This window comes from Apteryx mantelli, chromosome 6, assembly GCF_036417845.1.
Source record: "Apteryx mantelli isolate bAptMan1 chromosome 6, bAptMan1.hap1, whole genome shotgun sequence".
Taxonomy (NCBI): domain Eukaryota; kingdom Metazoa; phylum Chordata; class Aves; order Apterygiformes; family Apterygidae; genus Apteryx; species Apteryx mantelli.
Window position 1 is genome coordinate 40,196,226 of NC_089983.1, and position 25,150 is coordinate 40,221,375.

At 43.1% G+C, this 25,150-nt stretch overlaps 1 protein-coding gene across 1 annotated transcript in view; it reads right to left on the reverse strand.

Moving 5' to 3' along the window:
• Nucleotides 1-16: 16 nt before the first annotated feature.
• ESYT3 (extended synaptotagmin 3) overlaps nucleotides 17-25,150 on the reverse strand; it is a 35,256-nt gene continuing 10,122 nt past the window's right edge. Inside the window, exons 5-23 of the mRNA XM_067299341.1 lie at nucleotides 20,795-20,861; nucleotides 19,908-19,997; nucleotides 18,796-18,851; nucleotides 15,970-16,090; nucleotides 14,801-14,974; nucleotides 14,192-14,274; nucleotides 13,213-13,261; nucleotides 12,457-12,546; nucleotides 11,502-11,564; nucleotides 11,326-11,394; nucleotides 9,926-9,991; nucleotides 8,622-8,708; nucleotides 7,634-7,783; nucleotides 6,664-7,106; nucleotides 5,371-5,460; nucleotides 4,674-4,805; nucleotides 2,888-2,993; nucleotides 2,224-2,273; nucleotides 17-1,293 (exon numbers count right to left, since the gene is read on the reverse strand). Of these exons, the coding sequence (XP_067155442.1) occupies nucleotides 1,257-1,293; nucleotides 2,224-2,273; nucleotides 2,888-2,993; nucleotides 4,674-4,805; nucleotides 5,371-5,460; nucleotides 6,664-7,106; nucleotides 7,634-7,783; nucleotides 8,622-8,708; nucleotides 9,926-9,991; nucleotides 11,326-11,394; nucleotides 11,502-11,564; nucleotides 12,457-12,546; nucleotides 13,213-13,261; nucleotides 14,192-14,274; nucleotides 14,801-14,974; nucleotides 15,970-16,090; nucleotides 18,796-18,851; nucleotides 19,908-19,997; nucleotides 20,795-20,861 (2,023 nt within the window). The 3' untranslated portion in view covers nucleotides 17-1,256. The remainder of the gene's footprint in view (nucleotides 1,294-2,223; nucleotides 2,274-2,887; nucleotides 2,994-4,673; nucleotides 4,806-5,370; nucleotides 5,461-6,663; nucleotides 7,107-7,633; nucleotides 7,784-8,621; nucleotides 8,709-9,925; nucleotides 9,992-11,325; nucleotides 11,395-11,501; nucleotides 11,565-12,456; nucleotides 12,547-13,212; nucleotides 13,262-14,191; nucleotides 14,275-14,800; nucleotides 14,975-15,969; nucleotides 16,091-18,795; nucleotides 18,852-19,907; nucleotides 19,998-20,794; nucleotides 20,862-25,150) is intronic.

Below are 25,150 nucleotides of genomic sequence, written 5' to 3' on the forward strand. Positions count from 1 at the left end.
GGTCTGTTAAGTTCCAGAGAGAGAACTGCTACACCCTGATATCAATCTAGGAAAACAAACCCAACACAAAGCCAGAAAATAGATGTAACCCCTATGCATCTTGAATGATGCAGAGTAAGCATGAGACAAAGGTGCTCTAACAGCCCTAGTCCTAAACACTTTCATCATTTGACAATGTCTTGGTTTTCTGGAGAGTCTATTTCAAAACGCCATTTACATCTTCAAATAACTTTGAGATGGGAGTTAGTGACACTCTTCTCTCCTCAGATATTTACCTGATTTCATGCTTCCCAATTTGGGCTGGAAATTGTTGGTCAGTGAGTATTCTTTCTGGTTTTGGATTAAGACAGACTAGATTAATCTAATCTCATCTGAAAACATCTGAAGCTTGTTTCAGTTGGTAGTTTATGGATTTCTACCTAGAATGGATTTAGTATTCATGGTCTCCTTCTAAAGGTCAGTCTTAGAAAGGCACAGATCAAGTTTCTTAAGCAAGACATTTAAAAGTTTATTGTACAGAAACAGGTACACTGAGCTTCCGAAAATATTTCAGTGTATTTCACTCCAACCTTATTAAGCTTAGTTTACAAAACTCTGCTGTTCCTCAGGCAGAATGCTTTACTATCAATTTTGAAATTTACTGTAACAAAGAACAAAACATGTTAAGGCATCACAAACTAAACCTTAATGACATCCTGGTAAACTAAGCTCTCGGCTTTTTGGAAACTCATTATGTACATACAGGCAGTCACAATCTAAGATACTCGAAGTGGAGTATTAATTTCTTAGTTTCTCAAAACCAGCTGCCATTAAACAGTCTTAAACAGTTTCTTTGAACACTTCTGAAGCCTCATAGGTGAAGGATGTTCTTTAAAAAACTTATTTCACAGGTACAGTGCTTTCAAATGTTAAAATGACATAAAATCCTGGGAAAGTAAAACTGCCCAAGCAGAGCAATGACATGTAGCTGACTGAATCTAAAATAACTTCAGGTGCAAGACTTGCTTAAGAGAATTTTCATACTTAAGGGTTCTTTGGGGAAAATATGCCAGAAACAGCAAAAGTAAGTGACTTTTGCTATTTAGACTTATTTACTTAAATAAGAACTAATCACTGAGTAGCATCTTTTAAATATACATGTCCTGAACAGGAGACTGCTCCAAGTTTGCAGTGACTGCTCAAAACGCATTAATTACAAAAGATATGTACATTTGTATAAAGTTTACAAATTAGTAACTTATGCATATGAGAAGAAATCAGCTTTTCTTGCATCTACTTCTTGTCAGCTCATACCTGCAAGACAGATACAGCAAGTAGTTACAACAGTTACAGGCTTTTAATAGTTTTAACTGGCACAGTTGAGGAGGAGACTCGGGCTGCTTTATTGCTTGTGCTCCGTAGGCAGGGAGGCAAGGGAGAGTTCAAAGATGGCCTCAAACTTCAGTTCTTTACCAGGAACTTTGAATGAGTCTTTTTTTTCTCCTACTCTCATGCTTGTTACATGTGCACGTAAGACACAGGCTCAAGTCAGGCCACAGGGAACTGGATTTCCTGTCTTGCTGACCAGTATTACCTTACTGTCCTTGTGGATGGCAGCTACTGGACTACTCGCGCTGCCTTCCTTGGGCTCCTTCATTGACGGAGAAAGAAGAGCTACAGCCATTAACTACAGACTTGGGGGGGTGGGGGGGGGAAATCAGGTTCCTAATTTTTGCCTCAGACCAATACTTAAGGTTTTTAAGCCTGAACCACAAAGAACATACAAGCAAAACAGTGAATGGCTTATCATAATAGCTTTTATAAATGCTTTGTAATTATAGTTTTATCATATTTATATACGTTGCTGACCAGAGTATTAATTTAGTTAAGATCTTCCTACACATTACAATTTGTTACAAGTATACTTTAATAAACATGATCCTTTTACTTATATTTCCCAGTGGCTTTTATTGTAACTTAAAATAAAATATGCTAAAGACTAAGAATAATTGCTGTGTAGGTCTCTTATTAAAACTCCATTTCAGAGGGCAGATATTGCACTAGTAACCAGATTAACATAAAAATTTGATAAAACTACCAGATTAGTTCAAGTTAGTCCAGCTTTTGCATACAAAATATTCTCCTTGCTCACCAAATTACACAACCCATTTACCATCACTCCAGCACGAATTCGGAACAAAGCAATTAGCAGGGTTTGAAAGTAAGAAGATGAAACAAACTTACCATTGTGCAAAACCTTTGATTAAGTCTTCCTGAGACAAGTCAATCCGCACCTTTAAAAAGCAAATTTTATTTTATTACATTATTCAACATACAAGTTTATTAGCAAAGTTAGCATCCTCCCAGTCAGCTGCACTTAAATTCTAGGGCTGCAGCTCAGGGTCCAGGGAGATGAGCTTTGTGCATTTCCAAAACGTGGGAATTAGCCAGCCTCAGCACTGAAGCTCAGTTTCTTAATAGCACTACTTGGGAATTTTTCCATCATGGAAGAAATGAGGGAAGTTTACTTTTCACATAATCAAAGTTGTTCACAGAAAACTTGAGTGTTGCTGGAAAATTCTAGGTTTTATCGCAGGTCATTCTTGGCTTCATGTTTGCACTACTTGAGAGGTTGCCCAAATGGGCAGCGGAGTATCCCAAGAAGCATATTTTTATTTCAGGAATACCCCTTTTCAAAGAAATAGCGTGGCTTATCAATCACATGAGACCACTCAAAGCTTCTATAAGGATACAGCTTGATATAGGATGAGAATTTAGCAGAAAAAAGTTGCTTTCAGATTGCTAGTTTTATGATTCAGACTTAGTTATTAGAATTGCAGTTCAAGATCAGAAGAATCTCTCAAACTGCTCAGTGGCACTGTCAGCAGTATAACTTGTTTAAACTTACTTTCCCCAGTTCCTTTCTTTCCTGTGAAATGAATGGCCTGCTGTTTTTCACTGCAATGTCTAATGTCCTCTTCTTAACATCTTCCAAAGATTCAAAAAATTCAAACCTAAAAGTAAAGTTTTGAGAGGAGAGACTTAAGTCAAAACCCTAAATTAACTCTTTAAGTTAAAACCCTATAAGCATCAGTGGCCATGTAATTTTAACAGAGAAGGAACATAGCTTTATAGAATGACCTTTACAGCACAGATGAATCACACCCAAAGTTTGAAAAGGTTTTACTGTTTGTAAACCTTGAGAACATTGTTGCCCAACCCCAGCATGTTTTAATAGGGAAAAAGACTGGTTTGGAGGACTGACTTTAATCCACATGTGAACAAAGCCTATTCTCCACAGAGCAGAAAAGCCAATTTAATAGTTAGATTTTATTAACATTACAAGAAATCTCTTCCAGGCCTCCTGAAAGAGCATGACATTCTGTTGATGATCAGACTGTTCACCATGCCAGGGGGGTGAAGGAAAACATACGTCCACGATGAGATGCTGTTTACCGACAATTTCCCCTTCGTGGAAGATCAGCATGTTTTCCATGCAACATCTATTACTCAGAGGAAATAGCAGAGCCAAACGCCCAAGTTTACAAAGTCAGCTTATACCACATTAAGAGATGACAAAGGAAGAAACCTGTGGCAATTATATTCTTAATGACTCTGACTCATGACTGGCACACAATCAGTTTTGTCCATGCTAAATCCTTTTGGTTTTGCCCATCTCAATAGTTTTTCCTTAAGTCAGAGTTGTAAGACGGGTAAGGTGTTTTGGAGCTTAGTATTGCTCAATGTATTATACTTAATTGAGGATGCACAGGATCTGCCAATATTGGGGATGAGGCAAAAGAGATTCTGCTCCTAAAAAGTGCCAGCTGTGCTGGCACTACAGCACTGGAGTACTTGTTAGAAGAGTTCATGAGAATAGGCAGAAGCAAAATCCACAGCTCTAGACAGTGACTAGTGTTTTGAGTGTCAATAGGGGATGGATTTAAAGTCTTTTCTCCATTTCCACCCTATCCTAACATCTACAGAAAAGACCAAACATTGGGAAAAAAAATGAGTTAACCAATATTCACATATTTTCACATATGTGTATCTTCATCTAAACAAAAGGATAAAAAACACCTTCCAAAATAGCTCTACTTTTAAGCATTACCGTGATTGACTTTACACCAAACACGCTCCACTTCACCGGCAAAGCTGTGGACATGGCAACAGCCAGCAAAGAGGCGGTAGCATTTTAACCTGCTTCCACTGGGTCTTGATGAGAACATCTATTTGCCCATCTGAAGAATGGCCCAGTCTCAAAGGGCTTTATATTTTTGCCTCTGGCTTTTGGCAAGATGTGAGAATATGCAACAGGCAAAGAAAAAGCATGAACGGAGAAGTAGGTTTTGTTAGGTCCTGAAATGGAAAGATTAACTCTGCAGTGACTGAGTTAAACATGGGAAGGGGAATGTCTGTGTGCCAAGAAGCAAGCAGCACCCTGCATCTCCTAAAGTCAGGGAAGAGGGTGAGGAGGTGTGTGCTCCTAAGGAGGGAGGAACAATACTGTATACAGGGAGAAGCCAGCCCTAACTACTCGCAAATCATAGTTCAAGTGCCATTTTTTCAGAAGACCTCCAAAAGTTCTCATGATACAATTCTTCCGGCTCAACAGCTGCATACCTTATGTGAGTCCTTTCATTAAACAGAGATTGTAACTATTTCAGCAGCAATCACAATTAATATTTTCTTACTTTTCATCATATTGGGGGTTCAGAGTTTTTTTCTTAACTGAAGTCTTCTTTCTGCTTGTCCATCTTCTATCTGGAAGCAGGTATATACGAACATATGGATCTACTCCACGATTAGAAGAGGGTACTAAGTTTCTGTTAAAAGAAATACAATGTTGACAAGCAAGACAGCTTCTCTCACTATGTGGCTTTTAATGTGTTGACACTTAGAACCAGACCCACCCTTCATGAGCAAAATGTGTTTATCTTGGGAGCTGGAATGTAAGCAAAAAATAAGTTTAAGGCTGTGAAGTTTCACAAAATTTTCATTACTGAAAGTGTGCCACTTATAGGGGTACTTAACATTGGCAATTCAGCTGTAGGTGTCAGTTCTTGACATGACACTTACACCTCCTTCAGACATCCCAAGCCACGCATCAGTTGTTGGTGGTGTTCAGAGGCCGTTTTGGATGGCTGAAAGTTAGCGTACCATAGCGAGCACTCCTCGCTGGCTGCTTGCAGCTGGCATTGGCCAGATGTAGTGGTTTCCACCAGCCTGGGCCTAGTGAGGCTGCACAGACTGAAGTCAGCCAACGTGAAGGCATCTCAGCTGGGCAGCTTACACTGCACGCGGTTCTGGTCCAGCCTTGCTGGACATATGACAAGCACGGAGAGCTGTTCTCTACTTTACAGACAGGTGCAAAGCAATTGTCAGCGTTACCTGCAGCCGTTTACCAGCACAATGAGACTCTGCTGTATAGAAGCATACCGCACCGTGAGCTGAATCTCTCCCAGAGGCATTTCGGTCCCACTGCAAGACAGACAGACAGTCAAAGCTCTTAAACAGCTATTTAAAAAAACATGCACAGTCCTAACAGCACGGAACAGGGCATGAGCTTCAGCAGCCGGTGACCTATTTTCAACTAAAACCAACTTTCAGAGCACTATTCCTTGTTCTGGCACCTTAAAGTTTGCTTTCTAGAAAGCAGCTGAACCACAAAGCCTTCACAGAAACAGCACTCCTGGCAGCGCCAGCAGCGTCCAGCACACCTTCTGCACAGGTGCCTGCTCTCAGTCCCGCACTGTAAATGTCCCCAAGAGCACCCAGCTGGCCTGCTGTTGATGCGGCAGCAAAGCAGAGATGAGCACATGCTACACAACTCCTTCAGGATGCTTGTGTATGCACACTGTGACCCTTTTGGTACCTCGCTCTGCATGTTCTTTAAGTGGCTTTCAAAACCCAAGCATTGCCTTACAACAGTTCAGGGTTTATAAATGAGCCCCTGTTCAGGGCTAGAGAATTTGCAGTCTAGAAGTACTAAACTGAACAGCTGGAGCTGGGTTCAATATTCAGGTTGAGGCCTGGTTTGATGCTCTCTTAATTGAGACAAACCTTTTTTGCTACTTCTGTTCATTAAGAGTTCAGCTAGCTCAATTTTGCCCCCTGAAGACAGATCAGGATTTCCATCCTCCTCGATGGAGCAGGCTTTATCTACATCCTCACTTTTAGCACTGTCGAAGGACAGACACAAGTGCACCTATCTGGGAAAACTTTGTTCACTGCATTACAAGAGTCTCAAAACTCGTTGGATGAAATAGAGCATCCAAAATTTAAAGCAGCCAGATATGTTTATCGTGAGTTTAGGTTTTTACATAAGTGGAATATTCTGACTTCCACTCACCAGTTTAAAGGGAACTTTGGTGCTAAACCCGCGAGTGTTATGGGACCCAGGATATTCTGTGTGAAAGCATACTAACTAACATAAAGTCAACACATGCAGCACCTCTTAGGACAGCCAGAGAAAGAAAAGCATCCACTCTACACCTGATCTGACAGGGACCCAGTAATCTACTTTGCTGTTGACTGGAATACTTATGCCAGTTCTCTGTAAGGTGATTTGAGACCTCAGACTCCAAGTGACTTAGCAGTCTTGAATTCAACTGAATGCAACAGCCTCCCATAAAACCTAAACCTTCTCAAGAGAAGAACAATTCAGCTGGAAGAACCACCTACTTCTGAAGGTCCAGATTGCTGCTACTTAAGTCAAAGCAAGAAGAAGGCAGAGAACCCAGCGACGCAACGCTGGGCGCAAGCCTTAATTCCTGTATGACCGGCAGCGTGGGCACTACCGCTGCTCTGGTTTGCAATGTTGCCGATAGTCGATGCTCTGGATTTTGCTCGCTCTCCGTCTCGGTAAGGCCAGCAACAGTATCGTTTGCTACAGGCTCTGCTGAACTGTCATTTGGGTCCACGTCTTCACTGCTGTCCTTTTTTGTCAGGGATTCAAGTGCTGCAGAGTCTTTGCTCACAAGAGGTACTTTTGAGACTTCTGGCTTTGGCGGGGGGACATACTTGTGCTGGTTCCCACCCTTCTCCGTGACACGTACGGGACCTTGCTTCGAGGCATTGACACCTGCCTTCACTCTTTGTGGATCGGGTTCCTCAACACTCAAGGCCTAAAAATCACAAGGTAGAGAAATGAGTGCTGCTACCAAAGCGCTGGAGTTAATGCCAGCATTACAGCTAGGCTGAAATTTCTCAACACTACTGGTTTCAGACAGCAGGAAGCTGCCATTAGAGACGAAAGAGGCCTGTGGGATTAGCTATGATGTTCCCTTCCCTTCCCTGCTGTGCATGTATTTAACAGTGCCTAAACACTGATCCACAGCACTGTGAGAGAGCACTTCCTAAGCGTTACTGTCCCTCGCTGCTTTGCAGCTTAGATTGCCCCCAGCTCAGCTCCGCTCTTTACGGTCATCGGAGGATTTTCAACAACGGCACTGCACTAAACTTTAGGAAGCCTCAGGGGACAGCTGTCAGCTCCACCATGCACTCTTCACTTCAGTTAAGGACCTTTTCACACTTTCACTCTTCACCTGTGAAGCAAAACTGCATTCCTCCTCTTCCACCTCTCATCTTTTTTGCTTGGCTAGAATTGGAAGCTTCCACTGGAGAAGCGAAGTGAATATGGAAAACAACTTACCCGCAACACAAGTTTCATCTTAATGAAGCTGTCTGAACTGGAATGATCCAGCTGAAATCTCTGATCCAGAGTCATGTCTGGGTCCTTAAGTAAATGGGAGAGAGACACCACTGAAGTCCCCAGGATGCTATCCCGATCCTTGTCTTTCACCTAGAGAGAAGAAATTTTTTTTTATTAGATGGCAAACTGGTAAGCATACCACTGGGAGAACAGTAAAGCAAGAAGGTACTTCAGACAGAGACCAAAATTAGTTTATTTAATTCAAATAGGTCACATCAACATTTTATAAGTGTAACAGATTAGTATGTTTGGAGCAAAAAAACATCTCTAACTATGCAGAGAAGTATCTCCCTTAACAGAAATACTAGGTCCTGAAATCTACTCGAGTTTCCTTACTTGCTCTGGAGAAAATGTCTTCAACTCCAGATGCAGCTGGGATGGCAACTGGTCTATACTTTTGTGACGTTTTTATGGTCACGGCTTTCTTAGCCCTTCCAGCCTCAGTACACCTTTGAGGTTCAAATTCACCTCTGTAGCCCAGTGAACAGCCCCAGACCTGGCTTTGACTGTAATGCGTGATAGTGGGACACAGGACATCATGAGGAGGCAAGATACCAAGGTAAGGAGATAGGACTCTGGTCGAGGATTATGAAAGCTCTGATTTCTGACAGCAAAACATTCAGGGCTTTGCAGCACTCATGTCCAAAGCCTCCTTTGCAGTTTGCAGCCAGAAATGTCCCATGCTTTGTACCAAGATATTAAACATTACAGGATCCCTAGAGCAAAGGTAGGTACCAGCATAGAATTCTAAAATAGAATTGCCCATGCAACAACAGGTGCTTCTTCCACCTTTTTAGCAGGATCATTTCAAACACAGGCCCCAGTGAAAGCACACCGAAATGACCAGCACTGAAATCACATCCACTATAAAGAAGGTTTCTTCCTACAAATGTACATTCAGTCTTCAAAGGAAAGGCTTTTCTCTCACCTCAATATGCAGTGACTGGGAATGAGCACAGTGGACAAAGAAGGTGAAAGCCTGGCCCCACACGGGATCTTTGTTGAAATTGCAGGTCTGCAACAAGATGATTGTGGCGCATACGTTAGCAATTCTGCGAGCAGCAAACACCACCGTGACACTGATCACTGGAGAGGGCCACAGCGACCCTCCTGTTTTATTCAAGTGATGCTCCATCCCAGCCGCACGGAGAGAGTGAAATTTCCTGGTAAGATGCGTGCAGAAGCCAAGTCTCCGGCAAAACCAGAACAAGTTCTGCGAGGTGTGGAAATGCTGCAGAATGAGTCAGGCGAGCCGTGGCTGGCCCTGACCAGACCAGCGCTGCCTGGACCAGCGGCACTCCCCAGCCGCAGCTGGGCAGCGCTCCCCACCACTCCTAGCAGGGAGTGAGCGTGCTGCTTCCAGCCTGCAGGCGCCCGGAGCAGGGCTGCGGCTGCGGCTGTGGCTGCTCCCTCAAATAGCTGCCTCTGCCAGGCTGGAGCGCTGGCAGCGAGGGGAAGGAGCACCCAGGAAGGCTGGAAGTCAGACCTAGCTGGGGAGAGGTAGGAGATGTGGTGTGGGAAAAAGCCAAAGAAGGTAAAGATTCATGCAAAATCCAATTTCTGGCTGGAGAAGGTAGAGGAAAAAGAAACACAGGTGAGTTTCAGTGGGTATCCACCCATCGTGCATGCTTGCGCGCAGGCAGCAGGATCCGCTCCTAGTTGTCTGGTGCCCGAAGGAGCACAGGGGCCTCCCCCGTCCACATCTGGCTGCAGTGCAATAAACACAGCAGCTACCAGGAGGGGAGCATTCAACACTTATATTCATCAGGTGAGAATAAACATTAAGTAACAACAAACTGAAAGTGAACAGGGGGAGATCCAGATACGTTTTGTCCAGGTTTAAAAAAAAAAAAAGAAAAAAGAAAATCAGTACAGCTTCTGTGAAATGCAGAGGCCAGGAGACTCTCTGATGAGGGAACAGATGCCAGCTTGACACAAATGACATTCTGCCCTGAGAAAGCACAAGACGGACTGGAGACCTATCAGTTTTCACTCTGCAGCCCTCACAACCTGGTAGCCATGAGCACGGAAATACACATCTGTCCAGCACACGGGCTCAGCAACGTGGTGCTCCCACACACCAGATGACAGACTGGCCTCTGCAACTGTCACCGTCGCTACAGTGCTGCATGTCGCCTGCGCTGGTCCTGTCCTCTCCTAGGGGCACCTTGGAAATAGTTGCCCATAAAATTGAAAGTGTTTAAGGAAAGCCAAAGAGTCCAACAACCTCACCTTGCTTTTCTGAGTCTTGTTCCCTACAGTGAGCAGGACAAAGGAGGAAGGCTCTCGTTCCATCTTCTGTCATTTAAAATGAGAAAAAAAAACAAAAAACAAAGAAGAAGCATTCATAAATTTACAGGCAGCAATTTCAAACCACTACGCTTACTTGAAGCTCTTTGCTGGACATTAGTTTTTCAGACTCAGGACACCTGAACTAACAGTCCAGTATGCAGGAAAGATTCCAGCCATAACACAGTGCACTCTTACCCTCCACCACCAAGAGTTCATATTTAAGTCAAATCTTTATGTATTTAGGTATAAATAGATAAGCAGCTAAGTGTTTGTCAGAAGCTGGGAGGAAAGCAATAGAAGAAGAGTTGAAGGCTCTGTGGACAGTGGGGAGTCTTCATGTTCATCATTCTCCGATGCAGAAATGGTTTCCTAGGCTCACGACTCGCTGTAAAGCGCCTATAAGCGAGTCAGTGGCACTGAGTAACAATTCCTTTCCAGAAGAAATAATACTGACCCTCTTGGGCCAAGCCCTTCTCTTTTGTACTAATGCTACAGTATCCAGTTGGGGGGGGGGGGCAGCTTAAAAGCTCTAGGGGACCCTTTCCTGCCCTCTCCCAAAAGGGTATTAGCATCATGGCAAAATCATCCATGCAAAGGCTGAGGGTTTGGTCTGGGCTTACAGCAAAGTGTACACAGTGAAGTCCAGAGTGAAGGAGTATTGAATGCCATGCAAATCACACTGTTGGTATCTCACCTAAATCTTAAAGATTGCATTTAGGAGGTCAGATACTCAGAGAACAGGGAAGCTTTATCCCATTGCTCGTTCAATGAAACAGGGAGAAAGACATTCTCCCCTACACCCACAGTTTATGTTACAGTAGCAAAATGCAGTATTTGGGGAAAAAGTAACCTGAAGCAAAGAGAGAGGAAGCATGAATGACAGACAGGCTCCTGAATCCTGCTAGAAATGCAGGAGAAGGAATCTCACGGTCAGTTCTGCAATGGACGGGAGGGTTACTGCAAACAAGCACGTCCCTCCCATCCTGACTGGGGAGGTCAGACTGGGACAGCTCAGCAGAGGAACAACCCCTGCAGCAGCAGGAAGGGTGGCATGACTTGGCCTGATGCCTGGCGGCTCCTACTGTCCACAGTCCAAAATAAAAATAAGGAATCCCCCCTACACAACCCAATATTTTATTGATGCATTTCCCCTTGGACCTCTTCGACTTTCACTAGGGGAGACTTTCAATCACCACCTTGAACCAGCGATCACTTAAGAAACTTAAGTTTCTCACAGTGAAGAGATCGTTTCCCTTTAACAACAGCCAGGTCCAGTTGTTACTACACAGTATAATCCAGCATGTGGTTTTGCAGGCATGGAGATAGAATATAAATTTTACCTTCAGGTACTTGATATTTTTTAACTTCTTTGCTCCGTATTCACCATTTGAGTACTCAAAGTGGTTTTTCTGAATTGATAAAAGAATATTTTAACACAATTAATTTGTGGGCTTTAAAAAAAAAGAGAAGAAAAAAGGTTAGGAGTGAAGGCTGCTTGTATGCAGCTCGTACTTACTGGAAGGTTGAAAGCGTTGTCCAAGTAGACTATCAGAATCGCTGTAGACAGACCCTTCTTATCCTGTGAAGGCCAGCAAAAAATAAAACAACGCAAGACAAGACAGGCAGGGTCACTCATCAGGGACAAACCAAAGCACAACATGAATTCAAAGAACACTTTCTGAAAGCTAGGCAGCTCTTCAGCTTTCTCCTAAAACCTGCGACTGAGAGGAGCACAAGCCAATACACAAGAGTTTGACTGTTTTAAGCAGATCAGTAGGTACAATCTCTCTGATGCAGAACTGCTCGCATTTCGCAGTGCAGCAAGACACCTAAGCACATGCTCAACCATATACATCAACATCAGTAATCCAGTGTCAGCAGGAGAAAGCCTGGATACAGATTTTATTCATTTCAGTGGAACTTAAAGGCTTTTGCTTGATTATGAAGAGATAGCATCTTTGGGAAGACAGGCTTGATCCAAGCAATCCTCATGAAAGAGTATGACACCATTTGTACCCATGGCCCTACCAAGCATCACTGTTGGGTATTTATGACTAGCAGAGGTGTACGGATGCTGGGGTACTACACAGATACTAGAGAAAAAGGGAAAGGAAAAAAAAGGAATAAAGAAGGGAACTGTGTGAGGCCATTTTGTCATAGCAGTGAGTCAAACAAAGCTATGCTAATTTAAGCAAAAAGAGCTGTCAGATCTTAGTTACTCCTGAATTGCCAAGTGAGCTGGGGCAAGCACACACCCTTCCTCTTTAGGAAGGGCCTCCCCCGCCCTCAATAAAAATAAAAATCAAACCACACACCACCCCAAAAAACCAAAACTTTGTCCAAAAAAAACAACCAAAGAAAAAAAAAACAAACTCCAAGGAGTTTACCTGGGGTTCCTAATTTTACACATTCCTTTCTTGATGACTTTACAGGAAACAGAGTACCTGAATGCCTTAAGTAAATATACTCACCTCATGTAGCTTTTCTTGGTCACTTACTAATGAACACCACTCCAGCTTTAAATGCAAGTGTCCACTTGTTGTCTTACTCAAGGGAAACCACTAAACAGAGACAACAAATAGTAACTTGAGAACTGTGAGGCAGAATAATTCTTATACCTACGTACGTTGCAATCACTAGGAGTTACGTACACAATAGACAACATGAATCATATTTTGCACTCCTTAGTTTGAATTTTGGACACTTAGACTGTACCAGGTCCATCTACTTAGGAATCACAGGCCAGAAACACTGAAAATAAGATACTCGTGTATGCAATGCACATGGATATCTGGAGCCAACAGCAGCGCTAGGACAGGCACCCCAGTGCTCTTGCCAAGTGCTGGGTTGCAGGACCAGCCACAGTGAGATCAGATCATTACTTCCCTCAGCAATCCAAATGCTTTGCTAAACTTTATCCGTAGCCTTGCAGAAATTGGTACATACAGTGCACGTGGTATCAACACAAGATACCCCACGCTGGCTCAGCATAACCTCAGGCCTTGTCTGAGGTTGTCAGCTTGCTTGTAAAAGCAACTGTAATAGTTACTTCAAGTTTTCTGAGCAAAAGCAACTAGATTTCTTTCTTCCTATGAAAATAACATAGTTCAAGTATGTATGGAAGCTTCAAGCATGCAGAAACAATGCAGTAACAGAGACCGAGAGCATGAATAGGTACCTGTCAGCATACACCACAACCACATTTAGAAATAAACGGTGACCTTTACCTCATCAACAGTTCTGTCATTCATTACATCCGCCAGGCTTATAAACAAGCTGGAAGACAAAAAAGCAAACACAGCATATTGCTGATTAGTGGGCAAAAAAAATCAAAGCTGTTCCAAATAACAAGGGTTACAAGCATTACCTGTGCACATATTCACTGCAACACACTTACACTCCTAAGCGCCTTCTCCCCCTTGAAGTGCTTCCAAAGTTAAAATACGTTTTAAGCAAATCTCAAGCTGTGTAATAACCACCACTTCTAACGGCTTCCCAAGGTTCCCTACAGGTGTCAGGCCTATCCTCCACCGCGTTCAAAGCTATTTGCACTAGGATCTAATAACATTTGAAGTTCTTGATATAAATATTTGAACAAAGGGCACAGCTTCCTTCAACATTAAATTTCCTGTATGAATAATCTGGATGTCCTGTTTCAGAGGTTACCGGCCCCTGTGCAAAGGTTGGGTTCTTTTGTTTATTTGTGGGGGGGAGGTTGTTTGTTTGTTTAAGTCAAGCAAATATGAAGATACCTGTTCTTAAAAAGCAGGATCTGACATGCTCTGTCTGGAAAAGATGACGACCCTCTCTGTCTTCTCCTAAGTGCCATTATCTAGAACATCAGTGATACTGTCCCATTCACAAGAGAACCACAACTCCTGAAGCAGTGCCCCTCTCCTGCCTGTCATCTGATCCGGTGAGGGCAGCTTCCAGGCTGCCAGTCATTTCAGATTTTGTGCATTTTCTGGAAGAATTAAGAGAGGGTGCCAGATGTTGCTACAGGGAAATCTCTCCATTAGAAAACTGCATGAAGAGCTTATCAGAGCAATAAGAAAACATCCAAGTTAGACTGCACTCAATTAGGACTGAAGACAAGGAGGAGAAAGGATCTAATCCCCAGAATTATTTTCTCAAATTCACTGAACAAACATGTCTGAAAACTACATCTTTTTGAAGAATGAAGAAAAGAAAGTCATACTAATTTACCTGCCCATAAAGTCATCTTTATCTGGATCTTCATCATACAAGTCCACTTCTAAGTCCTCACCAGGTACTTCATGAACAACAAACTGGAGGAAAAAGAAGCATTGATTTACAATAAAGTGCATTTACACAGGTTCACAGCTCAGGTTGTGGACAGGAGCATAACACTTCACAGCTGTAACACATAAGGACACTCCCTGCTGTTTCAAAGGCAATTGGTTACAGGTGAAAATATTTCAAAACCAGTTTGCTTGTTTTTGAACTGTAAGTTAAACTCCTCAAATGAGGATCCCTAGTAAGGATTGCTTACAAAAGCAGAAAAAGCTAAAGGCATCCAGTACAGACAGGAATCAGTGTCAGAGAAGACTACAGCTGCACGGACTGCTGCACTGATTGATATTTAAAGCAGTACTTTGCACCTCCGCCAAAAACCCACACATGTAAATCAGATCAAACTGAACACCATTTCACAGTTGCAAAGCAAATCTGAACTTGTTTAAGGGACAGAACTGACTGATCAGTCAGGTAACAAGGAAGTCCACCTGCCCCAGGGCAGTCAGCTAAGAGAACAGCTGTGCATCCTACAGACAGAAGGATCACAAGATTCAGTACCTCAAACGTCTCATTCCAAATGGGGTTAAGATCTCGGGAGACGGTCTTGCTTCGATACTGCGCCGTGCCAACTCGAAGAAGAGCGTATGGGTCAGACTTCCCCCTGATGGCACCAAGGAAACTGTCTTTCTGGACAAGGTTTTCAGCTTCTAACAGATGAACTCTTATTACTCCCTGGGTAAAACAGGGTAAAAAATTGGCCATGAAAATGCGATCTTTGGATAATTACAATATGCTGCTTCCTAAAACTAGTTATTACAGGTAGAAAGGGTAGTCAGCATGACAGGTTTACGAAGATTGGTATTTTGATGCAGCATCTTTCAGATGGCAGAACTGTAAGACAACAATTACTTTTCCACCATTTACTTAGAAAAATCCCCTAAACAGAATCACAATTCAATCTAGATAATTGGGCAGAAAGTGTTCTTCAATTTATTTTAAAATCAGAAACATATATATATATACACACACACACACAGACACACAGGATGACAGCTACAGTCAAATCCTGTATGGAATCAAGCTCAATTCCCACCAACTGAAAGAGGAACTAAGCATCCATTGGCAGGTTATTATTTTATTGCAGAATGGCCATTCAATTTTAATTGGGTGAGGTAAGTTTACAAGACAGAGCATCCCTCTCTCATTCATTTATATTTACCCCATTAGTGAGTATATTAGGCACTTGAGGGATGAGGGAGACTGGAGATCTGGATGTGTCAAACAGTTAGGAGGTCTGGGGCTTTTTTCTCTCTTAAATATTTTCTTTAATGAAGAGATGTTATCCTCTGACCTTCCTACTTACACCCCTTCACAGCATTAGTAAAGAAATCCAAGTAGTCTAACACTTTTTGCTCACGTAATTACTTTCTCCAGCTGAAGATCTGTTACATCCTCAAATCAGACTACAGGTTTAAATTGGTAAATGAGCTCAGTGTTTAAACAGACTTCTTCCACCACATACAGAGGGTAGGAACACCCCCCCCCCAAAACAAAGAACTATCCAGTATCTGTTTTTGTATCTCTGAAATATTACCTATAGAAAGCCTAAAATTCATGCTGAAACAGCTGATGAGAACAGGATGTGCAGGAACCTGACACCGAACTTGCATACCCATCTCAGGGAATGCACGCTCAAGTAGTATAACATCCTCACTGAAAAAACTCACATATGGGACAGGGAACTTCAGGTGGGCAATGTTCATGTTCTTCTTCAGAGGCACCGTGATTCTGTTTGGTAGAACCAGCCGTGAAGCAATGAAGTCCTGAATTAGCGAGTCTGACATTACACTGCAGGAAAAACAAAAACAAAAAAACTACCTAAATCTCTACAATCCATCACAATTTCAGTCAGAATGGAAGAATGTGGCACAGCAAGTGGAAGGGGCTCTGCAAAACCTGTGATACTACCTTCCCCAGAGAGGACTAAGGGGCAGCAGTTTAGCCAAAGCCTACATCCAACTGCACATGGGCAAAAGGCATCTGTGCTTTTGCATTTTGCTTGGAACAAGAGGAAAATGGAGAAGAGAGTTTAGCACCAGAACAGATTGTCAAGGGTGGATGTGGAATCACTGTGGAAGGCTAGGCTGTCTCCTGTCAATAATTTGGACCCAGTTGGGCTGCCTCAGGGAAGGAGATAAGCACAGGGCAGCCTCTCAAGATCATAGTCCTATTTCCTATTGTTCTGCACATAACCACGAGTGTCCTTCTGCACACAAGGACATTTAAGTCTAGAGTTACTAGGGCTGGATGGGAATTTGGCTCCAGTAGGCTGTAAATGATGAATGGGAGCTTAGGCCAGATGATGAGATCATCATGCACCCAAACAAGTCACATGAACTCAGGTGCCTTCTGGGTTTCCTTGGGAATGCCAACATCAGAGACAAACAAGGTGAGGAGGGAATCAATCTGCAACTCATGGTGTTTCACAGGGGGCTCAAGACCTTGAGAGAGTTTAATTTTAAGGATAGAACATGGTCCTAGCACGTTCTTTTCTGCTCTAGGCCACATGCCACGACCTTACTAAAAAATGGACAGAAAAGCTAGTCAGACTGAAAACACAAAATGAGTTTGCTCTTTTTTTTTTTTTTTAAGACTAAGGGAAAGGTGAGATTCCGTCTCTTGACATCATTGCATTAAGAAGGAAAATGTTTCTTGAAGTTACTGGGCCTTTGACACAAGAGAGATCACACTGGCTGAATGGAAGGTGATGTCTGTCCTGGAGTCCAGGGTACTTTCCCATCTAATTTAAAACTCAGGCATTTTTAGCTTTTCCAGTTTCAAATGTTTCTTTGGATCATCTTTGCTGTATTTTTATGGTGGGGAAAACTGATTTGACCTACTTCTCCCGAGCAAGAAGTGTAGGGCTATCATAGACCTCCAGCACTCTCTGGGTGATTAATGAAATCATTTCAATATACTACAACTTGGCATGAGAAGAAGACAATATTAGAGGGAAAACTAAGGGCACCCAAAACATCTGAAATCCTTTTATCCTCTTGCTAAACCTAGCACTTACTGGGCAGCTTCTTGGGATAAGACTGTGCAATGACATTGTCACAGTCCACAGATGAGGCTGGTTTCACCCAGAAGGAAGGAAAGGCCTCTCCTGCTCCAAACGTAAGACCAAGTAGTTGAAAACCCTTGGTCAGGCAGTTGGATTTCCTGTCAAAATCACCCTCAACAGGAAGGTTACAGATTGTCCCTTCTTTGGAGTCTCAGGGTAAGCCCAAATATACGTAGCTTATATATGAGAACAGATGACTGGATCCAGTTTCTTTACTCTCAGGTAAGCCAGGCTCATTTGAAAGGAAGAGCTCTTGTTCAACCTGTATTTCAGCCTATTCAGTCAGGCATGTTTTTGCTCATGGCTTTTATGTGCAGTGTTGATGAACAAGCAAGAGTTTCTATGTTCAGATCACTGTGAAAGAACCAGGGAGCAAAGATTTAGGACACCAAATTTGCACTTAATTATATGAGTGGCTGTAGGTTGAAACACCTACATGCCTTCTCCTTGCAAGGATTAAGGAAAGCTGCATTAGAAAAGAGAACAGATTAATTCCTCTGATAAAAACAGGAGCTCTCAGGGCAAACTGCAAGGCAAAATGCTGCTCTCAAATTAAGAACAACAACTTCCTCTCACTTGGCATCAAAGGTCTGTGAAACCCTTTACTGCACTTTATTCCATAAGTTGTCACCTAGAACAGCCAACTATTTCCTGTGTGTCTGCAAAGCACAAGCTGCAGCAGAGGAGAGGGGAGCAGAAGTGTCTGGGCTTGCTTTTAAAGGGAGAGAGGTAATGACCAAGTAACTAATATGTGTTTTGTTCTCATGTGACAAAATTTCCTTACACTGAGGGACAAGGGTAGAAGTAAGCCTCCAATCCAGAGAAGCAGTATGACAACCTAAAACAGTGAAAAACACTGAGATTTTCATTCTTGCTGTCCAAGTTTTATGTACAAGACCAACTGAAGAGGCATTGGTGAAGAGATGGGTTTTCTGAAAAGTGAAAGGGGTTAGCAGATTAGAAAAAAGAGAAGGAATTTTTTTCATTTCAAATCTGTTGCAGTTTTCTTTATCATGGATTGTATTTGTGTGTGACAACTGAGCACTGGAAGTCTGTGGTACATAACCTATTTTCACTTTAAGGCAAATAAGCATAAGTACAGAGTGCTAATCAGATCACCTAGATCTGCTCACCTACCATTGTAAGTAACTGGCACATGGGAAAGGGCTTATTTTTCAGATTAGACACCATTGCAGTTTTGGTGATTTACTATTTCCATTGTAAATCCCAAGTGCAAAGAAGAGACTGAAGAAAGTTTGATGAACATAAAAAGCTTCATATCCAAATTGTGCAAACTCCACAACCAGATATGTTGGGGCACGTATCAGTGTAACACCTTCTCTCGAGAATAACTTCCATGGTTACTGAAGAAAGCTGGACCACCTTCTGAAAGATTTTAAAAAGTAATAAAACGAAGCAAAACACTCACTTAATCCCTGGGACATCCAGGAGGTTGCTCATGCCGGTCCAGTTGATTTCCAAGTGCTAACAAGGTCAAGGAGAAAAATAACACAGAATCATTAAAATTAATTTCAGGACAAATGTGGAATTTAAGGGGAAAGCAAATGCTTCTAAAACAAAGCCAGCTATTTAAAGAAAGCAAAACTTGCACCAGTAAATGAATGCCTTTACACATTAAAACTAACAGCCGGTACCGACTTCCTTATCTATTTTACCCGCCATACTTGAAATGAGGGTATCACTGGGGCTTATCCTGCAAGCAGAGGGGAACACAGCACTCAGCCCCTAGCAATGGCCATTGTCAGATGCCCCAGGGGCATGTCTGGTAAATCCGGCAGCTCTACCTAGGTTTTGAAGTTGTTTCCTCACCCTTTCACTCGGGCTTGGCCCATGCCCTGGGGCAGGGGGATTTACAAACAACGCCCAGCTTCAGGAGGTCTCTGTTTCTATTCACACAGTAAACAAAAGAGGTTTTCATGTGCTAAAGTAATGCTACTACATATAAACACAAAACACCTCATCCAATATCAAAAATGTATGGCTTCCATGAACTCAAGCATAGTATAATCCAGAAGCAAGCAAAGAACCCTGTGCTATAATGTAACTGGTTCTTACAGGGCAAGAAGGTTTCTCATACTTTATTAAACTGAATTCAACTAAGGGGCATATGTAAGCTTAAACAAGCAAGCTTTCAAAGCCTGGCCATGGCTGAACGGTTCCCGAGGATGGGTGCATTTAAAATCCATGTTAATATTTGCCAGGACCCTTGCAGCAAGTGCCTACGAAAGGGCTGCTTGTTCTGACCATCAGAAAGTCCACCCATTCTTAGACCGAAGCAAGTAACTTCTTAAGCGCAATTGCAAGAGAATAGGCAAATTCATTCCCTTCCTCTTGGAGTTCAAGATGAGCATTTAACAATCAGTAATTTGCTATTCAAATAACTGCATCATGAGATAATCATCGCTATGCAGTCGGGTCAGTAGTGATGGCCTGTTTGCGTCACTCATTTAAGACCAGTCGATACATTAAGACAGACCAAGAATCAAGAGGGCTGCAGACTGCAGTTCGCTAGCGACTCACCGGTCTCTGCATAAAGAACAACGTCACTGCTCCAATAAAAGGTGCGTCAGTCAGAAGAGGTTCCAGTATCACCCGCAATGTCCCATACAACTGCAAACAGAACAGACCAAGGAAAACTGAGTATGAAACTCTCAGGAGACCCTTGGGCACTATAAGGCTAAGCCTGATATAAACATCCATGCTGAATATCCAGACCTCAACTTCTGCTTGCTTACAGCAGTGTGTGAATAGTGGCGGAGGGAACTCTAGGGTTCTGACGCCAGTATGGGCACCCTAAGTTATATGGGGAAAACAAAGTCCTTAAACGTCCTACCTCATCATCACTAGAAGCCCACAACTGCTTTTATCTGAACACCACCACCCACAGTTTCAAAGCAGTGAACCTTTTAGTGATTTTAAAACTTCTATTTGAAATAATCTTACTTAGAATTTGATAATAACAATAACCCCTCTCCCCCTCCCCAACCACTGCAACCCTGACTGCCACACAGCCCAGTCCTGTCGGTGCTTTTGTCATCTACCTATGAGCCTTCACCAACATTGTAAGAACAGGTTGTAAGTCTAATCTAAAATGGTTTATGAACATCCTAACATAACTCTTATGAACATGCAATTCCTCTGAACTCAAGGGGCAAGAGCTGGCTCACACATGCTCAGTGCTCTAGCACTGGACCTGTTTAAGAGTTGCATTAAGAAGCTTAAAAGTAATAGTTAGGTGCTGTCCAAGGATGGCATTGTTTCCCCAGCCAAAACACAAGGAGATGAAGTGATTCGCCCCAAGTCAGCTAGTCTGTGGTTTCCTAGTCAAGTGTCCTAACCTCCCCATTGGGACATGCTACCTCCTACTGCGCACAGTCTTAAACAGACAACTTTAGCATTGCACGCACCTGTACGCCTTTCACTCCAAGCTTAAATTTCGCTATGTCCATGTGAATCTCACAGTCCCCTACGTAACTGAAAGAAAGTTCTCACATTATTCCAATTTGCAATAGCCTGGTGAGCAAATTCGGTCTGTACAGAAAATAAAGGAAATGAGTTTAATGACTGACAACACAATACTACAGGCAGAGATGGATTTTCAAATGACTGAAAAGGGAAAGCTGAGCACATTGAACAAGAGTTGGTTCTTCACAGTAGAAATTCTGGTAGCAGCTGCGGTATTGATCTACCTGCAAAATGTCAAAGCACCATCTGTATTTCAAGGTTAATTTCCCATTCTTAAGACTGGAAGTTGATTGCAGAAAGCTCACTCTTAGGAAGGGATTGACGGGCTCACTGGGAATTCAGTGTTTCAATTTACAATCTTTATGCCTTTCCACATAATCAAAAACGCTTCCCCCCCATCCTAGATGTCTGTCTTCTCTAGTGACACCTCAAGCAAGCATGTTTTGAAGTCTAGATGTCGCAGTAGTCTTCTCCCCTTCTATCGGAGCTTGAGCCTCTAATCAGGTTTAGCCTGCTTCATGCAGGCATCACGTCGTGCCAGGGTGCGGATCTCCGTTCTTTAGTTTTACTTCTCATTTCAAGTCCAAGCTGGTCACTGCTTTCGCAGAATCACAGAATGGTTGAGGTTGGAAGGGACCTCTGGAGATCATCTAGTCCAACCCCTCTGCTCAAGCAGGGTCACCTAGAGCACACTGCACAGGATTGCGTCCAGGCGGGTTTTGAAAATCTCCAGAGAAGGAGACTCCACCACCTCTCTGGGCAACCTGTTCCAGCGCTCTGTCACCCTCACAGTGAAAAAGTTTTTTCTCATGTTCAGATGGAAGTGTCTGTGTTTCAGTTTGTGCCTGTTGCCTCGCATTCATCTGCCTCCTCTGCTCAGTGCAACCTTGCTATCCTCTCTGCCCCAGCAGAAACGCTCCTGGGAAACCAGGCCACCTCTGCCTTTCGCCTTTACCTACTAAGCTAATGCTCCCAAGGGCAAATGTTTCTTCTCTGCTCAAGACTGCTTAGACAATTTTCCAAAATCCTTTAGTTTCTTGAGAGACTCTACAAACTCAGTTAACCCAAACTCCACCAAAGCTCAAAGTATTGCTGCATACTACTTTTGACTACTTCTCTGATCTGCACTGAATGACAGTGACTATCCAGAAAGATTTGCTAACTTGCTGGTTAGGAAGTTCAGAGCTTCTTTTGTAAGAGTAAATGGCAATGCTTACAAACTTTTAATTGTATATATTTTTATTATTACACTATCCCTCCATGACATCTCATGCACTACAAATGCCATAAAAGAGCAAGCAAATGAAAATTCACAACATTTCCAATGAAAAAAATATGAGTAGCAACGAATTAGATGAATGAAATAGGAAGTAGTTGGATTCCAAGATATCCCTCTTGGAATGTAATAATGCTTTCAAATACTTTGAATCTGTCATGATTATAGGTCAGTGATCACACAGCTCCACAGCAGCTCTGGCAGTTAAAGGCTTAGTGGCAAGAAAGGTAGTTGCAGGAGGTCAAGTGGCTGCACTTGAGGAGTTCCTCCTGTTTTGAAAACTGCACTTTTGGAGAACGTTTCTGGAATGCTTTGACATTAATTCAGTTGGCGAACACAACTGTCAGCTCCCTAGCTCGGCAGGCAGATTCTTGATTTAGATCTAGGGCCAAATGTTTGGAGATCACAGAGTTCTCCCAGTTTATTTCCACAGACCTGCTGGGATCTCATCTCTCATTTAGCCACTGCAGAAACCCTGCTACTTCCCTATTTGTCACTTGAAAGCCGTAGATCAGGGATATTTCTGCAGGGGAGTGGATATGTGAACAGAACAGACAGATGCCAGGACTTTCAGACAGATAAATGGCTGAAACTCTGTCTGTACAGAAGACCTGAGGGCGAACAGCGATTATCTCAACATTTCTTCTTGGTCCTATAAGCCATGACAAAATTTACACCAACTTAATTTACAACAATTGGGTGCATCATCTCAGGGACTGAGCAAAAGCTTTTGGAAGAAAGTTCATGGAGTCCTTTCTCAGTGCCTGACAAGCGGTGACCTCGGAGCCTTGGTTCTCCTGTCAAAGGCCCAAGGATAGTCCTCTCATGCAGGACAGTCAGACTATAATGAGAAAATGCCCTAAATACCCATTCCCAATGCTCTGATGCTATGGCCACATAAGCTGTTATTAACAGATTTAATTAAAGCAGCTTCTCAATTTTCTTTTAGTAACTCCATGTGATACCAGATCTACTGCATCACTGACTTTGCTGACAGCTGCTGCCCATACAAATGAGGGACCTTTAAGTGCTATTTCTCACAGCTCCCAAGCAAAGTTGCTCCCAACTGAGCTATTACATCACAAATTTAAAACAAAGGAAAGGACGTCCGTCTTCACACAGCATGGACCTGAATGGCAGCATTCAGTGCCACATCATGTTATGGAGGCCAAGGAGAAACAGACTGAAGAAGAGACTCAATGAACTTGTTGACCATATGTCTACTGGTGGCTGTGAAAACTAAGCCAGTGATTCCATACAGACCATGAAGGAAATCTAAGTGGGAAAGTGTTTTCTCTTCATGCCCTATTCCTGTGTTTTTCCACAGCCAAATCAAAGTTTCTGGGTTTCAGAGACTAGTTTCCTCCTTGATAAAACAGAAGTAAAATCCCTTCTCCTATACTGTTGCGAGGCTGAAGGTTGGAAGCATTTATAGAGTGTGCTGAGATTTCTGAATGATGCCTATAAACAAAGCGTTATTGAGCACCAGAGCAGGGCAGAGCTGCTGCCACAGCAGGAGGAACACTGTCCAGGATAACGGCTTCCCGTGGGAAGTGGCAGCTCGGCTTCCCCATCTACAGCTGTCCTGGCCCACACTGCACAAAGCCATGAGCCAGCGGGCCGAGCACCGCATGCGTGCACTAGCAAGGGAATTCCCCTGAAGTTACACCTAGCAAACACCACGGCAAAGGAGTCATGTTTATTTTTTGACATGAAAGCATGTTAACTCTTTAATGTCTTCTGCAACAAGCTACTCTTCTCAAACCTAACCTGACAGAGGTCACTGTGGTCTTGACATTGCAAAGTGAACCTCGCTTACACCCACAGTACGTTATTCTGTCCTCCAGAGTTGTGATGCCAGGATTCAGCTCTGCGGACAATGATTCAAATCACATCTTTTCAGCAGTCAGGGCCTTCAGAGGGAACGAGAGAGAGAAGGAAAGAGGTGACTGGTGACAGTAGCAAGCTCTGCCATTAGCACTACTTAGAAGGATCCTGTACACAAAAATGAGGTAGCTGAGATGCAACTTTGCTGCCACGCACCTTCACATGGAAAACAAGTAAGACTATAAAATGCTCTCACTTCATCAGTGGCTTTTGGACTCCACAGGTCATAATTTAATTTTACCTTTAATTATCAAGTTGAGAGCATTGATTAAGAAAAATCTGGACCACACATCAAATGTTAACTGGGAAGAGAGCAGCAAAAGAGAACTGCTACCATGCAGCAATGGCCACCTGTAAAATGCAAGACCACAAGCGTCCTAATCTGTAGAAACTTCCAATGATGGGTCCTGTAAGTTAAGGGTCACTTCCAGTTCCTCTCACTTTCTCATGATATCAGATATCTTGAGAAATATTTGGGGTTGGGGGGGAGACTTCCTCTTCCCACCACATGATCTTTGCAGTGAAATTTGAGGGATATTATTTCAGCTGCAGCACCTCACTACTACACCTTCACCTCCAGCACCCACTCTCAATTTCCATGCAAGGACAGATGATGTTTGTCTGCATTGACTGTGAACGTCTGCACTACTCCTGCTTTTGTTAGGACCCATTCCCAAAAGCAGGAGCCATGGGAAGGTCTTTAACTGACCTGCAGCAGCTCTGGCTGGATGCTCTTACTCAGGCATGTCCGCTCACTGACACCACACGCAGAGTCGCGGAGGCAAGTCTCCAGGCAGAGACGCGCTCTGCACACACACACCAGCCCGTCACGGGTTACGTAAGTGTAACCAGCGACCCAGACCTGACTCATCGACACGCAGCGACTGAGATGCAGTGCAAACGGCTGCATCCTCACAGCTGGGGCAGCTCACATCCACCTCCTCCAACCGGTTCTTCTCCTTAGCACCAGCTCCAACAGCACAAAGTCTACTGCAACAGAAATGTTTCCACTGACACCCCCACAGTGCACAAATGGAGACACTGGCTTTCCCAGCTACATGAAAACATCCATCATCCAGCTGGGTTATTTTGAATTTAACAGAGGTAGCCATAAATAACCATAGGAAGCAGATGC